The sequence below is a fragment of the Pseudorca crassidens genome, chromosome 17 (genome assembly GCF_039906515.1).
Source record: "Pseudorca crassidens isolate mPseCra1 chromosome 17, mPseCra1.hap1, whole genome shotgun sequence".
Classification (NCBI taxonomy): domain Eukaryota; kingdom Metazoa; phylum Chordata; class Mammalia; order Artiodactyla; family Delphinidae; genus Pseudorca; species Pseudorca crassidens.
In genome coordinates, this window is record NC_090312.1 from 55954135 (window position 1) to 55972357 (window position 18223).

The following is an 18223-nucleotide window of genomic DNA, read 5'->3' on the forward strand; positions in this document are numbered from 1 at the left end:
AACACCCAGCCCAAGCAGAGTTCACTGTGTTCATTATCTCAGCTCCCAGGTATGAATCATTTCCATTTTTCCATTTAATCACCCTACTTTTTCCACCCACAGAACATTGCTGAATTGGTCACACACTTGGATGATTACAAATCTACGTTATCTAATTTTAACTGATCTTTGATTTTGCTCAGCATTCTTAAATTAGCTCTTTGTCAAGCTCTCATGCAGTCACCTCAATGGCTTTCATCTAGTTCCTTTTCCAGCCCCATTTCCACATTCTATAGACAGCCTTTCTTTCAGTACTAATGCTCTCTACCTAACCTCTATATAGGAATTAATGATTATTATTGACTGTTGAGAAATAATTATAAATCCCATTCCAGTTATTCAGCTGTAGTGTCACTCAAGCTGAACCTAATTTTGATTGATTGATGATTGATTGATTTGTCTTTGCCAATATTTTGTTTAACACAGGTTTACTGCAGGAATTATAATAATTTCACAAGCCAATAGCATACAGGATAATGTCACTTTTTCTTTTTTTTTTTAAGTTGAGGCTTTAAAAAAAAATTATTTATTTTGGCTGCACCAGGTCTTAATTGCGGCATGCAGGATCTTTTTTTTCAGTTGTGGCATGTGGGATCTAGTTCCCTGACCAAGGATCAAACTCAGACCCCCTGCACTGGGAGCACGGAGTCTTAGCCACTGGACCACCATGGAAGTCCCAGAATAATGTCTCTTAAGAAGCCAATAAATAAATAATCTCCAAACTAATGACAAATTTTTTAAAAAGTCCAAATTTAGGAGAGGTGTACCTTTTTAACAGTTTGTTCCCAGGAGAGTTGGCTTAGTAAACCACAAGCTGAAGGCACAAAAGCAAAAGTCAAATGTTGCTGTTGGAGCGCACTGCTAGGGAATGAAGACTCAAGTGTTGACCGGCTAAATGATCTTGGTGGGGCTGCTGCACTGTTTTCACCGTTGCTGGTAAAAGGTCTTACCCTGACAGGAAGCTAATGCCACAAGGTCTTCAGAGACCTATTCTGATGAGCAGAGTTGCCTTGCTGAGGCCAAACATTCTCAGATAGTCCTCACGATTCTGGGTATTTATAGTCTAAATGTCCCCTCACCATAGTTGCTTATTCATTTGTTCTAATTGATCAGCCCCTGGTGGTGCCCCTCAGCAGCTGAGCTACAGAGTGCTTCAGCAGCAGCCTCAGATGTCCATGATGCTCTCCTGATGCAACACCTTCACTCTTATAGAAAAACAGCTTTCCTTATAAAAACAATTTCATTCTTAGATCAACTTTGATTTATTGAAGAGAAGAATTAAATGCAGAGAAAATGTGGCCTGTGAATTTTCAGAATTTCTCTTTTGATTTTATATTAATCTCCTCAAGTAAGTCTTAACCCCATAGGGCTAATCTAAGTAATGAATGGAACCCCTAATTTGGGGAAATGGAAGGACCAATTTAGAGACAGGGAGGCAAATTTCCTGCCAACAATGTTATACAACCTGGAAGAAACTCCAAACTTTCAACCATATCCTTCTGAACCAAAAAACTGACTCTCTTTGAATCAAAGATGGCTTTTCTCCCTTAGTTGCATATGGTCTTTGATGAATAGGATTTATAAGACATCACCATCTACATTACTTCTTCAGCTGAACTCATAATTTCACCATGTCCACTACCTAACTCTTAACTGATGGTATCACATTTTTCCATTATTGGGATATTAGTTGGTAATTCCATGCAATACAGATGGTATCAGCAGGGATCTACTGGCCCCTTAAAATCTAAATAAGTTCCCATGAAAATTCATGCAAGTAGAAAGCTCTTCCTAAAATTTCAGCTATTTCCTAGGAGATTACATTCTGATGTTACCTCTGCCACTGTGCTTCGTCCTTAAATACTCTCTTTATTCCATGTCTTGCTTATGTAGAAGTAAAACCAACCTTTCTTATATCTCCTCAACAAAACTAAATTAAATTAAACCAAGTACTCACAGCGTTTGTAAGCATAGTAGAGTTCATTAAATGCTGGGGTTATCTTAGGTGTTTGTATCACATATGATGCAGGTACTTGAAATCCATTAATAGATCTTTCTTTTCTTAAATGTCCTTACCCCCATGTCCAGGACCAGTGGGTTCTCCTCACTCAGTGCACACCTTCCTTCAATTATTTCCTGGCTATTCTTGCTTCTTTTCTACCCCATTTTTGTCTGCCTTTCCTCACTCCTGGCTTGCTCCACAACTCCAAATTAGAATGCCTCTACCGGGCAGAGCACTCCAGCCCTCCTCAGCACCTACTCCCAGACACTTCAGGAAAGAAGCATGATAAAAGGTCCTTCCTTCTGGCAAAATCTATCATTCCTCAGTGGTAATCATAAACATAAATGGCATTTTTTTTAGACTCAGGCTTAAAACTTTCTTGTATCATTCCACTTTGATACAGGGAAATCCTATACATGTAGGCAATTTCTACAAATCACCATCACTTTGCTACAATAATGCTCAAGCCATCCAGAGTTTTATTTTTATGTCATAGTAAAGTCTTTAATTTGGGCCACAAACGATGACACCAGAGCATGGCTGAGGCAACCAGTTAGATTTCTATAAAGTTCCCTCCTTTTCCCTTCATAGAATTCTCCTAAAGGTCAAAATATTGCTCCTGAACTGGCCTGACAGTCTTTCATTTCTCCCTTGTATTTCTCTCTCCCCTTTCTGCCTTTCTTCTTTCTTTCCTTCTTTCCTTCTTCTCTCTCTCTTTCTCCTCTCCCTTTCTTGCCTTCCTTTCTTTCTCTTTCTCTACCCTTCTTTCTCTTTCTCTTTTCTTCTTTCTTTTCTTTCTTTCTTCCTTTTTTCTCTTTCTTTCTTTCCTTCTTTCTTTTTCTTTCTTTTCTTTCTTTCTTTCTTTCTTTTCTTTCTTTCTTTCTTTCTTTCTTTCTCTTTCTTTCTTTCTCTCTCTCTTTCTTTCTTTCTTTCTTTTCTTCCTTCCTTCCTTCCTTCCTTCCTTCCTTCCTTCCTTCCTTCCTTCCTTCCTTCCTTCCTTCTTTCCTTCCTTCCTCCCTTCCTTCCTTCCTTCCTTCCTTCCTTCCTTCCTTCCTTCCTTTCCTCCTTTCTCCTCCTGCATCCCTCCCAGCCACCATTTTCATATTGGTACCCATAGGGGAGATCATGGACAGGTTTTAAAACTACTGTTTTCAGGTTTCTGTTCACAACTACTAAACTGGGTAAATAGAGTATCAGCTAAGATAACTTCAGCAGCACTTAGATAATCAACAGTGTGAAGACTATTACATGCAGTTCTCTCTGCCTCAGAGACTCTTTCCCTTCTTCTTCTAGCCAACTCTTAACTTATCCTTGAATTTAAACATCCCTTCCTCAGGGATGCTTGCCCTGACCTTCCAGGACACCATCTGTGGTTAGTATAAGCACTTTCAGTGCAACCAGCCCCCAAACCTGTAATCACCTCTGACACCCGTTATGCTTCATTCATCTCCTCTTACTCAGGGCCTGTCAGTGCCACCAACCTGCACCTTCTGAGTACAGAGACCCTGACTGACCTATACTCAGCACATGATCACTGCTCAGAGTATATTAAGTAAATGAATAAATGAATAAGACTGTCTCATAAAATTTCTTTCCAGAGTGTGTAAAATTTTACTTTTCTTTTTAGAATAAAATAGTGAAACAGAATTGTTCTAATTCTGACTTTTAAAAATACAGGGAACATCTCATTCAATGGATCTCAGAACTTCAGTGAAAATATGGGTTTTACAATAATAGCAAGAATAGTTTTATTTGTTCTAAAGTTAAATACATATTTTCCAAATAACCTATGGTTGATTATCCTGAGGCCAGATCCAAGCTGTTGCACATGGGTAATTTTGACAATGTTAGAGAAAGAAATAGAGTCCAAAATCTCAGAAGAAAATCACAAGCAAAAAATCAATTTTTCAGAAAGATGTTTTTAAGTCAGTCTTTCAGAATCCATTTGTCTAGGTTTTCAGTTTCTTTATCTCCAAATATTCAACTCTAATTTCCAACATTTTCTTCACTTACACTTTTAGAGAGAATTTATAATCCACCTAGGTAGTATATGTACTATACCAAGTGATTGTTTTAAAATGTCTGGAAAAATATACATATTACAAAGTTCCACATCATTTTAACCCAGAACAAAGCCACTTGTTACTACTGCATTTAGATCTAGGAGTGAAATTCTAAGCTTCAATTCAAGCAGCTGGGATATCCTAGTATCTTTAGAATCTAAAGTCCAAACCACTAATCTTTTTACTGTCTCCACAGTTTTGCACTTTCCAGAATGTCATACAGTTGGAATTATACAGTATGTCTTTTCAGGTTGGCTTCTTTCATTTAGTAATATGCATTTAAGTTTCCGCTATGTCCTTTCATGCTTGATGGCTCTTTTTTTTTTAACACTAAATAATATTTCATTGTCTGAGGTAGCACAGTTGGTTTAGCCATTCACCTACTGAAGGACATCTTGATTGCTTCCAGGTTTTGGCAACTATGAATAAAGTTGCTATAAATATTTGTGTGCCAGTTTTTGTGTGTACATGAGTTTCAGCTTCTTTGGGTAAATGCCAAGGAATGTGATTGCTGAATTATGTGGTAAGAGTATGTTGAGTTTTGTAAGAAACCACCAAACTGGCTGTACTACTTTGCATTTTTACCAGCAATAAATGAGAGCTCTTGTTGCTCCACATTCTTGCCAGTATTTGGCATTGTCAGTGTTCTGGATTTTGGCCCTTCTAATAATTGTGTATCTCGTTGTTTCTATTTGCATCCCGATTGATACATGATGTAGACATCTATTTACATGAGGTTATTTTTGCTAGCATTACTCCATGAAATTTCATTTTTACAATGTCCTAATTAGATTTCCAAGTGCTTTTCTATTAAAGTTATGACAGATTCCATGTTAGTTGTGCCATAACCCTGCCATCCTGAGATGTAATCATTTAGAATAACATAGTTTATAGAGACAGTAACCCCCGCAGCTTCTCGTTGTTAAAGAACATTTTCCTCTGGCTCCTCTTTTTATGGATACAGTTTTGATATTTTAATACTTAAGTAGATTAGTGGGATTTAATTTTATTTAAACCCTACCATGTACAAAGAAGACAACTTGCTTATTTTTTATAAAGAACCCAAGACTTTCCCATAAGCTTGCAGATTCTCTTCCCCCAGTGCCATCATATGGTGTCTGTCCCATTGATTTGAAACAGTTTGATTAAAATAACTTTGTTTTCTGTCAAGTGAATAAAGGCTCAGTCATGCCCATTTTCTTCCCAGTCCATTTCCTTTCTGAACTGGGTATCGGTGTATGTTGGGAGAGGTTGAGGTTGCTAATATGACCACTGTTGGAGAGAGAAGCTCCTCTTCCCTGTGAGCTGTCAGCTGATCATCATCATGTTCCTGTTGCAGAGTGGCTGCAGATCTATGCAGGAACCTAGATTGGTATCTGTTGAGGAAAGACTGTATTTTTTGGCAACATCATTTGCTCTTGCTGACTACCTTTTCCTTGGGCATCCAGATTTCTACCTCAGCAGCCAGCTCTTCCCCTCTCCAGGATCCTACAACCCTTCAGTCCTATTAGCATTTCACTGTCTCCTCACCAGCGTTCACAGGAATTTCTGGACCTCATACATGCTAGACACAGGACGAGTGGAACCAATGGCATTAGCTCCAGGTTATCTCTCAGCATCTTCTCCACCAATGTTGTGCTATTATTCTCATTTCATGTTGAATGAAGTCCAATTTAGGTCTTACTGTAACAATAATTTTCAAGCATCATCTAGGATTATTTGTTTAAATAAATACTTAGGCTTTGGCTCCAAGTCAGCGATTCCAATTTAAAAAGTCTGGGTTGGAAGGAGACCATGCACCAGTATTTTGTAAAAACTCTCTGGGTGACTCTAATGTGCAGTACAAGTTGTTTATCACTGCCCCAGAGGATGCAGTTTCTTCAGTAGCTATCTGGATGTTTCTTCAACCCTCATATCCCCATGGAGAGTTTCATATCAAGGATGGGAGTAGATGAAGATCAACAGTTCTCGAGCTTATCTAACTTCCTCTGTTTCTATATCACTACTTTCCCCCAAGTGCCTACATTTTATATCTTCCTGCTTCTCAAAGTATTATTTACCCTTCCCTTCTCTCTGAAACCATGATGGTGCATAGAGTTCAGGAAGGGAAATGGTCATATTATTAGGACAATATATCAAAAGAGAATACAAAATATTATCTTCCTTACCTATGTCTCCCTAAAGTATCTGTAACATTAAATAGGAATTTTTATAAAATTCAAGTAAGGTATTAATAAGAATGCAGGCTTCCTTGAAAATATTTGAATTTCTATCCCCCTAAAAACCCACACCTTTAATAAATGTATCTTTTACATAGGTTTCCACAATTCTGTGGATTCATATTATTTGTTTCTTCAGTTACTGTCATTTCCTTAAACTTCTTTTCCTCTGGAAATAAACTGATGTAAAAATGTATTGATTAAAAGTCTACTTATTTTCTTGTTGTTTAAAAACACTTTTGAAGCAAGCAATGCAATGATTTTTTATTAATTTTTAATGGTGGTGATTGTTGCTTAGCCTGTTTAAATAAAAAGGCAGAACTTCTTGAGAGATGGCATAAATCTATATAAAATAACATTGTCATCTATAGTCCATGATACCAGTGAAACAGTACAATTAAAAAGCTCTTTAAGTTCATAACTCTCAAGTAGGATAATGTTTTCCTCTTTTTCTGAGTAAAAACTGAATGCATTCAATGTTCAGAGACAATTCCAAAGGCATGTTGCTGATATTGGATGAAATAAAAACTCAAATCCAAGTCTTCTGGTTCAAAATTCAGTGTTCTTTTTAAAACAATGTATCTATTTGATTTCCTGTATCTGTGAATATACCAAAAGTTCACTTTCTGTCTAGATGATCCACCAAAAAAATAAATTTTAGGTAATGATCACAGTTCCAAGCAGTCCTTGGTCTCATTCTTGTCATTTACTCACAATTTTTGCTCATGTAGAAATGTTTCCCTATGTCTCAGCCAGGTCTTCCATTTATTTTCATTAGTGTAGCATTGCTCCTAGTGTTTTTTTTTTTTTAACAACTTTATTGGAGTATAATTGCTTTACAATGGTGTGTTAGTTTCTGATTTATAACAAAGTGAATCAGTTATACATATACATATGTTCCCATATCTCTTCCCTCTTGAGTCTCCCTCCCTCCCACCCTCCCTATCACACCCCTCTAGGTGGTCACAAACCACGGAGCTGATCTCCCTGTGCTATGCAGCTGCTTCTCACTAGCTATCTATTTTACGTTTGGTAGTGTATATATGTCCATGCCTCTCTCTCATTTTGTCACAGCTTACCCTTCCCCCTCCCCATATCCTCAAGTCTATTCTCTAGTAGGTCTATGTCTTTATTCCTGTCTTACCCCTAGGTTCTTCATGACCTTTTTTTTTTTTCTTAGATTCCATCCACCTCACTACAAATAACTCAATTTCATTTCCTTTTATGGCTGAGTAATATTTCATTTTATATATGTGTCACATCTTCTTTATCCATTCATCTGTTGATGGATGGACACTTAGGTTGCTTCCATGTCCTGGCTATTGTAAATAGAGCTGCAATGAACATTTTGGTACATGACTCTTTTTGAATTATGGTTTTCTCAAGGTATTAATGGTGTATGAAGCATTTCTTCTATTCTCCTTGCACACGACTGTCTTACTTCAATATTTAGCAAATGCGCTGGTATCAGGCATTCTCGCCATCTGCCCACAGCCAAGCAGGTGCCGTACTTCAGTCTCACTATTGTATCTGTCATATGACATTTGAGTTAAATGAATTATAGAGTGTTGAATATGACAATGATAAGAGGTAAAAGTTGTTGAAGAATAATTTTAATAAAGCAGACATTTAGTGTCTACCAAGATTCATGTTTCCTCATCGATTTTATTCTGCCAAACGCTTCTCTGAATTACTGCAGCTCTAGTTCCACCACCTGGGCATGTATGGGTTTATCACATTACATGAGGGACCAGTGTAACCCAAGATTAGAGGAGATCTACAATTTCTTGATATATTTTATGTAATTTTATTTTCATTCAGTTTAAGATATTTTTATTGCTATTTTAGAGCAGAGGTTTTTTTTCTGGCTGAAAAAATATAAATGTTTTGTATTTCTTAATAGTCACATGACTGCACACATTACGTTTTTACCTGCATGATTTTGCTTTTACTATGAGACATGGATACTGAATTACATGAAAAGCCTTTTCATCATCTGTAGATATCATCATATAGTTCCTCCTTGAGCTACTAATATTATAAAATTTTAATAATAGCTTTTCTAATGAACCAAGTTTGTACTCATGAGATGAAGCCAACTTAACCATAATGTACAAATCTGCTAATAGACTACTGCATTATTTCATTTGCTAATATTTTATTTTGTATGTATGCCTATATACTCATAACTAAAATTGTTATTTCTTGTTTATGTTATTCTTGTTAAATTTTTGCATCAGAGTTTTACAGGCATGGCAAATATACAACCTATTTTTCATTTTCTATACTCCAAGGACATTAAGTTGCAGAGAAAATACCTTTTCTTGATATAAAACTTATAGTGATATCACTTGGACTATGGGTTTTTAATTTTTGCTTTTGTTCTTTTAGCTTCAAAAATATTTTTGAAGAGTAATTTTTACAACTTCTATTTATACATAGTTATTCTTTATTTCTATCTTCTTGAATAAATACAGTAGTACATATTTTTTAGAAAATGAACTAACAATATCTAGATTATTTCTAAGTTATATAAAGTATTCTATCATAATTTATAATTTTCTTGGTTTTCTCTGCATCATTTATTATGTTATCTTTTTCACTCCTAATAGTATTTTATCTTATTATGTTTATTATATAGGGCTAGTTGTTTATTAACGTTAGTGAAAAAACTCAGGGAGCTACATATATTTATTAGTACCAGTTACCATACCACATAATTAAAATGCCTCCAAAATGACTGTACGAATTGAACCTTCCCTACCAATCTCTATTTCCTTGGCTTCTCCTTTTTTTTTTTTTTAACATCTTTATTGGAGGAAAATTGCTTTACAATGGTGTGTTCGTTTCTGCTTTATAACAAAGTGAATCAGTTATACATATACATATGTCCCCATATCTCTTCCCTCTTGTGTCTCCCTCCCTCCCACCCTCCCTATCCGACCCCTCTAGGTGTTCACAAAGCACCGAGCTGATCTCCTTGTGCTATGCAGCTGCTTCCCACTAGCTATCTACTTTATTTGGTAGTGTATATATGTCCATGCCACTCTCACTTTGTCCCAGCTTACCCTTCCCCCTCCCCATATCCTCAAGTCCATTCTCTAGTAGGTCTGCATCTTTATTCCTGTCTTGCCCCTAGGTTCTTCATGACCATTTTTTTTTTTAGATTCCATATATATGTGTTAGCATACGGTATTTGTTTTTCTCTTTCTGACTTACTTCACTCTGTATAACAGACTCTAGGTCCCTCCACCTCACTACAAATAACTCAATTTTGTTTCTTTTTATGGCTGAGTAATATTCCATTGTATATATATGTCACATATTCTTTATCCATTCATCTGCTGATGGACACTTAGGTTGCTTCTATGTCCTGGTTATTGTAAATAGAGCTGCAATGAACAATTTGGTACATGACTCTTTTTGAATTATGGTTTTCTCAGGGTATATACCCAGTAGTGGGATTGCTGAGTCATACAGTAGTTCTATTTTTAGTTTTTTAAGGAACCTCCATATTGTTCCCCATAGTGGCTGTATCAATTTACATTCCCACCAACAGTGCAAGAGGACTCCCTTTTCCCCACACCCTCTCCAGCATTTATTGTTTGTGGATTTTTTGATGATGGCCATTCTGACTGGTGTGAGATGATATCTAATTGTAGTTCTGATTGCATTTCTCTAACGATTAATGATGTTGAGCATTCTTTCATGTGTTTGTTGGCAGTCTGTATAATTTCTTTGGAGAAATGTCTGTTTAGGTCTTCTGCCCATTTTGGATTGTTTGTTTTTTTGATATTGAGCTGCATGAGCTGCTTGTAAATCTTTGAGATTAATCCTTTGTCAGTTGCTTCATTTGCAATATTTTATCCCATTCTGAGGGTTGTCTTTTTGTCTTGTTTATGACTTCCTTTGCTGTGCAAAACCTTTTAAGTTTCATTAGGTCCCATTTGTTTATTTTTGTTTTTATTTCCATTTCTCTAGGAGATGTGTCAAAAAGGATCTTGCTATGATTTATGTCATAGAGTGTTCTGCCTATGTTTTCCTCTAAGAGTTTTATAGCGTTTGGCCTTACATTTAGGTTTTTAATCCATTTTGAGTTTATTTTTGTGTATGGTGTTAGGGAGTGTTCTAACTTCATTCTTTCACATGTAGCTGTCCAGTTTTCCCAGCATCACTTATTGAAGAGGCTGTCTTTTCTCCACTGTATATTCTTGCCACCATTATCAAAGATAAGGTGACCATATGTGTGTGGGTTTATCTCTTGGCTTTCTATCCCATTCCATTGATCTATATTTCTGTTTTTGTGCCAGTACCATACTGTCTTGATTACTGTAGCTTTGTAGTTCCTTGGCTGATCCTTAACATGCAATACTGGGAACTGACCAAACACTTTCAGTGTTTGAGTTCCACTTGCTCTTCATGCATGCACGTGTGTGAGCGCACACACACATGCACACACATACAACCTTGCTTTTAAAAGAAAACATCATTACCTTTTTCCTTCCTCTTTGAAAAGTTTAGGCAGTCTGGTTTTATTCTGCAAGAATATTTTAGGATATTGCTTCATAAATATATTGTGTGCTGATAGGATATTGGTCTGGCTTGAAAGACAGAGACAAGAGAGAGAGACAGAGAGAGAGAAATTGCATTATAAGCATCATAAGAAAATAGCTTCTGAGGAGGCAAAGATTTTTAACTCAATATATACAACTTAATTCTATACTATTTAGTCTAAAAAGAAAATGACAAAAATATGAAACATAAACATTTTATGCTTTAAAAATATCCACTATAAAAATTGTCTATAGTGTGTTTCAGTGAGAAATATTTTAAGAATATCAAATTCAGGACAATGTCAAAAATTTAATTTTTAAGTTGAGTCTTCTTAAAGTTTTTTTCTGTCATTTATTAAAGCTCTTGTATAAAATATACCACATAATTAAAATTCCCCCAAAATGATTCACATAGAGCTTACATATACATTATTGAAAAGTATATTTATCTGACTCTTTGCAATGACTTATGAGTCTCTTGCACTATTTTAGGACCAGAACAAAAATGTCTTAGACCAAAAGTTCAGCATTTCCCAAATCCAGATCAATGGAATTATCTGGGATGTTTTTTTAAGTACAGATTTCTGATCCTTTTCCTGATGAAGCAAGAGCTCCAAATGTTGAGTCTGGGTGGGCTTCTCTATTTTAACTATCAGCCTCCAAGTGATCTTTATTTGCAGTTAGGCTTCAGTACACTTAAAATATTTTAAAATGTAAATAACAAGATCCACTGGAATATAGCAAATTGACATTCAGTGTTAAGTAATGACATTTGTTTCTGGAAAATCTACCCTGTTCAATTTTCAATTGACAACCACCATGAAAAGCTGGTCAGCTTCTTAAAATGTTGAACATTCATCTTGACAGCTTATATGAATAATTATCAAAAATAATCATGCTTAAATCTTAGTCAGTATTTGCCTCATGGCAATGAATATAAAAATCCTCGAGAAGGCTTTTTCAATTTCATTGTCAATGTAAATAATAACACCTTAAAATATTTATAACAGCTTTTTTCTCTTGGCCAGAGTTCATAAAACACCATGTTAATTCTTTACACAAAACAAATACTATATACTTTAAGAAACCTATTTAATTTAATTTAACTTAATTGATTCAAATAATGCAATGTGAAATGTGATTTAATATGACATTAGAAATGTTCATTCCTACTATCTCACACTATAAAGTAGACCAAGGATCTACTATTTTTTTTTAAATTCCAACCACTGAAATAAGTGGAAGATTTCTCAAGATCTTTCTTCTTTCATTTTTTTCTATTTGGAACTCAGATTTTACAATCATCTGTTTTACAGGTCTACCTGTTATAAATCTAGTACTTCTTATATGACAAACGTTGTGCTAAGGTCTTTACATTATTTTTGTCTCATTGTATAGTTATATAACCTGAAGAGGCTGATATTCTTTAATTCCCATTTTACACATAAATAAACTACAAACAATAATTTGCTTAATTCATGTTACTAGGAAATGGAGAACAAAGAGTACATATGAAAACTGAATTGACTTCTAAACCCATCCTCTTAACTTTTTGGATATACCACCCCTGTAAATAATAAAACATGTTAGTTCTTACTATGTGCCAGGCATTATTCTAGGCAGTTTACATGTATCAGATCATTTAATCCTTACACAACTATATTAGCTGATACTACTATTCTCTCCATTTTGTAGGTAACAAAACTGAGGCTTAAAGAAGTACAAAAGTGTGATTTAAAAAAATTTTCTACATGGAGCCCATTCTACAAGACTTGGAACCTTAATCCAATCTGTAATCTAGATAAATCATCTTTAGAGTGGCTAAGAAGCCTACACCAAAATGCTAAAACCTTCACTCTTGTCCTTTTCTATGTGTATGACTGAGATGTCTGCTTTATCTAACCCTTGAGAATTTTCAAGATGTGGTGGCTAGTATACATGTACCTGGTGTTTATAATTTATGTCTCCAAATTAATGTGCCCAAGAAGTGAAAGAGGTGGAAGGTTGAAATAGAAAAGTCAAATGCTAGAGCTAATTTTCAGAATGAGGCCCTAACTGCCCTATAATGCTCTGATGGATGTTCTATATCACAAAATGTAATTTGGCAGTCTACTCCTATTTCTGAGTCTCTTGTCAAAACAGAAACATATAATCCTATGTGTTTAGTAGGAATACATTTGGTTTAAAACCATGTGAAATTTGTAAATGAATGCCCCTAAATGTGGATAAGAGAAGTAGATTCAAAGAAACATGAAATAAATGTAATAAGAAAGCTAAGGACAAAGAAAGATTCAGAATTATAGGAGGGTTGGAGAGTAGACCATGGATCCAAATAACTATTTGACAATTTGAATATGGTCCAGAAAATACTTTCATAGTTTCCCATGCTATGAGTAAACACTGTCTATGAAAAAAATTTGCCACTTCACTGAAGTATATATGCAAGGAAATTTACCTACAAGGAAAAATCTCCAACTTCTTCAAGCAGATGAAGAAGTGCATGCAAAACCTATAGCTTGAGGAAATCAATCAAGATTGTGGAGTAAGAAGATGTGGAGCTTACCTCCCCATTCAAACACATCAAAAATACAACTATATGAAGAACAATCCTCACTGAAAACTAGAAACTGGCAGAAGGAATCCTGTACAACCAAGGCTATAAGATACACACATAATCAGGTAGGAAGGGAAAAAAAGTGATCAGGTCAGGACTGTGCCCCTGGGAGAGGACTCAGAGAAAAAGGGAGATAACACGGGAGACACCACCCTGGGGAGTGAGAGTCACAGACTGGGCACCTCAGTCCAGAGGTCCTACATGGGAGATATGAGCCCTCTTGCTGGTTGGAGGACTGCTGGGACTAAAGGGAGGGCTGTGGGAAGCCTGGACTCCACTCATGAGGAAGAGCACGTTGGCATGCACACCAGCCCTAGTCGAGCAAACACTCGGCCCTGCTCACTCCATGTCACAGTGTGGCACTGGATCTGGAGAGGGCACAAGTAGGGAAAGATCTGACCATAGGAGACAGAGGTAACCTGCTACTGGAGAAGAGCCTAGGTGGGGTGGCAGTGACCATTGTTGGTGCTTACTAAAGCAGTGCATTAGATGCAGCCCAGATCTCTGACAGTGGCTCACAGCTCACCTCCCAGTATATACTAAGAGCCTACATGGGCCCTGCTTGGCCTGTGGTATGGGTCCACAACAGGATGGGGGTGGAGGCTGGGGGAAGTGATTGGCTGTGAGGGACAAAGGGGACTTGCACCCGAGGCTGCATCTAAGTGTAACAAGGGAAACAATTGCGGGTGCCTGCACAGGCAGCACATCAGAGACAGCTCGAACTTCTGTCTGAGGCCAACACAAGCATCTCCTGCTTCAACACTACCTCCTCTGGGGCAAGGGGCCCAATGCTGAGAGAGGAGAAAACACACACTTAAATGGAACAGAGACAGCTGGAGCGTGACCCCCAAGGCTTCTGCTCCAGCAACTTGGGATCAGATGCCACCCCAACTGGGTGATGATGGCAATTGAGCAGACAGGATGTCCCACCTCACAACCCACTGCAGCTCTAGTGCCTCCATCTCCAGCCCCACCCCCTACCAAAGTGATAACTGCTAGCACACGCTAAGGAAAACTGTGACTATCATCCATGTAAATACAGCTCGCCTACCAAAGGCACTGGGTACATGCAGTCTGTATAGGGGTGCTTCCACATAACAACAAACCTTCAAGACAACAATAGGTAACCATTTCACCTAAATATATAGAGACAGAGAAAGTTAAGCAAAATGAAAAGGCAGAGGAACTGGTCTCAACTGAAAGAGCAAGAGAAAACTCTTGAAAAAATAAATAATGAAAAAGAAGTAAACAATTCACCAGCAAAGAATCCAAAGCATTGGTAATAAAAATGGTGGCTGAATTAGGGGGAAAAAAATACATGTACCCAGTGAAAATGTTAACAAGAAACTAGAAAATATAAGAAAGACCCAATCTGAAATAAAGAATTCAATAGCTGAAATTTAAAAATACACTGGAAGGGCTGAATAGCAGACCAAGTTATACAGAAGAACACATAAATGATCTGGAGATAGAATAATGGAAATCACACAATAAGAAAAGCAAAAAGAATTTTTTAATGAAAACAATTTAAGAGATCTCTGTGATAACATTAAGCATATCAATATTTGCTTTCTAGGGGTCCCAGAAGATGAGAAAGCGAGATGGAGATCAAAAATTTAAAAATACTTAGAAAAAAATGACAATGAAAACACAATGACCCAAAACGTATGGGAAATGGCAAAAGCACTTCTAAGAGGGAAGTTTATAGCAAAGTTATCTTACCTCAAGAAACAAGAAAAATCTCAAATAAACAAACTAAACTTACACCAAAAACAACTAGAGAAAGAAGAACAAACAAAACCCAAAGTTAGCAGAAGGAAAGAAATCATAAAGATCAGATCAGAAATAAATGAAATAGAAACTAAGAAAACAATACCAAAGATCAATGAAACTAAAAGCTGGTTCTTTGAGAAGATAAACAAAATTGATAAAGCTTTAGCCAGACTCAAGAACAAAAAGGGAGAGGACTCACAGCAATGAAATTAGAAAAGAAAAAGAAGTTACAACTGACAGCACAGAAAGACAAAGGATCTTAAGAGACTACTACAAGCAACTCTATGCCAATAAAATGGACAACCTGGAAGAAATGGACAAATTCTTAGAAAGGTATAAGCTTCCAAGAAGGAATCAGGAAGAAATAAAAAATATGAATAGACCAATCACAAGTAATGAAATTGAAACTGTGATTAAAAATCTTCCAACAAACAAAAGCCCAGGACCAGATGGCTTCACAGGCAAATTCTATCAAACATTTAGAGAAGTGCTAACACCTATCTTTCTCAAACTCTTCCAAAATATAGCAGAGGGAGAAACACTCCCAAACTCATTCTACGAGGCCACCATCACTCTGATATCAAAACCAGACAAACATATCACAAAAAAAGAAAATTACAGTCCAATATCACTGATGAACATAGGTGCAAAAATCCTCAACAAAATACAAGCAAACAGAATCCAACAACACATTAAAAGGGTCATACACCATGATCAAGTGGAATTGAGCCCAGGGATGCAAGGATTCTTCAATATATGCAAATCAATGTGATATACCATATTAACAAATTGAAGAATAAAAACATATAATCATCTCAATAGAAGCAGAAAAAGCTTTTGACAAATTTCAACACCGATTTATGATAAAAACTCTCCAGAAAATGAGCATAGAGGGAAACTACTGCAACATAATAGATGCCATATATGACAAACCCACAGCCAACATTGTTCTCCGTGGTGAAAAGTGAAACCATTTCCTCTAAGATCAGGAAAAAGACAAGGATGTCAACTCTCATCACTATTATTCAACATCATTTTGGAAGTGCTACCATGGCAATCAGAGAAGAAAAAGTAATAAAAGGAATCCAAATTTGAAAAGAAGAAGTAAAACTGTCACTGTTTGCAGATGACATGATACTATACATAGAGAATCCTAAAAATGCTACCAGAAAACTACTAGAGCTAATCAATGAATTTAGTAAAGTAGCAGGATACAAAATTAACACACAGAAATCTCTTGCATTCCTCTACCCTAATGATGAAAAATCTGAAAGAGAAATTAAGGAAACAGTCCCATTTACCATTGCAACAAAAGAATAAAATACTTAGGAATAAACCTAACACCATACACAAAAATAAACTCAAAATGCCTTAAAAACCTAAATGTAAGGCCAAACACTATAAAACTCTTTGAGGAAAACTTAGGAAGAACACTCTTTGACATAAATCACAGCAAGATCTTTTTTGACCCATTTCCTAGAGTAATGAAAATAAAAACAAAAATAAACAAATGGGACCTAATGAAACTTAAAACCTTTTGCACAGCAAAGGAAAACATAAACAAGATGAAAATACCACCATCAGAATGGCAGAAAATATTTGCAAATGAAGCAACTGACAAAGGATTAATCTCCAAAATATGCAAACAGCTCATGCAGCTCAATATCAAAAACCAAACAACCCAATCAAAAAATGGGTGGAAGACCTAAATAGACATTTCTCCAAAAAGACATCCAGATGGCCAAACAAACACATGAAAAGATGCTCAACATAACTAATTATTAGAGAAATGCAAATCAAAACTACAATGAGGTATCACCACACACCGGTCAGAATGACCATCATCAAAAAATCTACAAACAGTAAATGCTGGAGAGGGTGTGGAGAAAAAGGAACCCTCCTACACTGTTGGTGGGAATGTAAATTAATACAGCCATTATGGAGAACAGTACGGAGGTTCCTTAAAAAACTAAAAATAGAACTACCATATGACCCAGCAATGCCACTACTGGGCATATACCCTGAGAAAACCATCATTCAAAAAGATACATGCATCCCAGAGTTCATTGCAGCACTACTTACAATAGCCAGGACATGGAGGCAACCTAAATGACCATCAACAGAGGAATGGATAAAGAAGATGTGGTATATATGTACAATGGAATATTACTTAGCCATAAGAAGGAACAAAACTGTGTCATTTGCAGAGATATGAATGGAGCTGGAGACTGTCACACAGAGTGAAGTAAGTCAGAAAGAGAAAAACAAATATTGTATATCGCTCTTATGTGGAATCTAGAAAAATGGTACAGATGAACCTATTTGCAAAGCAGAAATAGAGACACAGACCTAGAGAACAAATGTATGGATACCAAGGCGGGGAAGGGGGTGAAATGAACTGGGAGATTGGGCTTGATATATAATCACTATTACGTATAAAATAGATAACTAACAAGAACCTACTGCATAGCACAGGAAACTCTACTCAATGTTCTGTGGTGATCTAAATGGGAAGGAAAATCAAAAAAAGAGGGGATATATGTATACATATAGCTGATTCACTTGCTGTACAGCAGAAACTAACATATTTTAAAGCAACTATACTTCCATAAAAATTAATAATAAAAAAACTCAGTGAATGAGAGATTAGAGACAGGTGTATAAAAAAATAATAAACTTGAAAATATGTCTTTAGATATTCCCAAATGCTTCATAGAGAAATAAGAAGGTGCAAAACAGAAAAAAGAATTATAAAATATTTATTATTTTATTAATTAAAAACATTTATGGAGCCCCTAGGGTATTCTAGTCTCTAGTAATAGAAAGACTAATAAGATGGGATTTCTGTTTGGGTTTACAGACTACTAGTTGACCCCACACAAATTCACTCTCCACTTCTTCCCAAACACATGGTTGCCCAACTAAAGACTGCATTTCCCAGCCTCCTTTAAACTGAAATT

The 18223-nt window shown here is 36.2% G+C and overlaps 1 protein-coding gene across 1 annotated transcript in view; it reads right to left on the bottom strand.

Annotated features, from left to right (window-relative positions):
• CNBD1 (cyclic nucleotide binding domain containing 1) overlaps positions 1-18223 on the bottom strand; it is a 397351-nt gene that overhangs the window by 351475 nt on the left and 27653 nt on the right. The window contains 2 exon segments of the mRNA XM_067711697.1: positions 10817-10920; positions 12072-12081. Of these exon segments, the coding sequence (XP_067567798.1) occupies positions 10817-10920; positions 12072-12081 (114 nt within the window).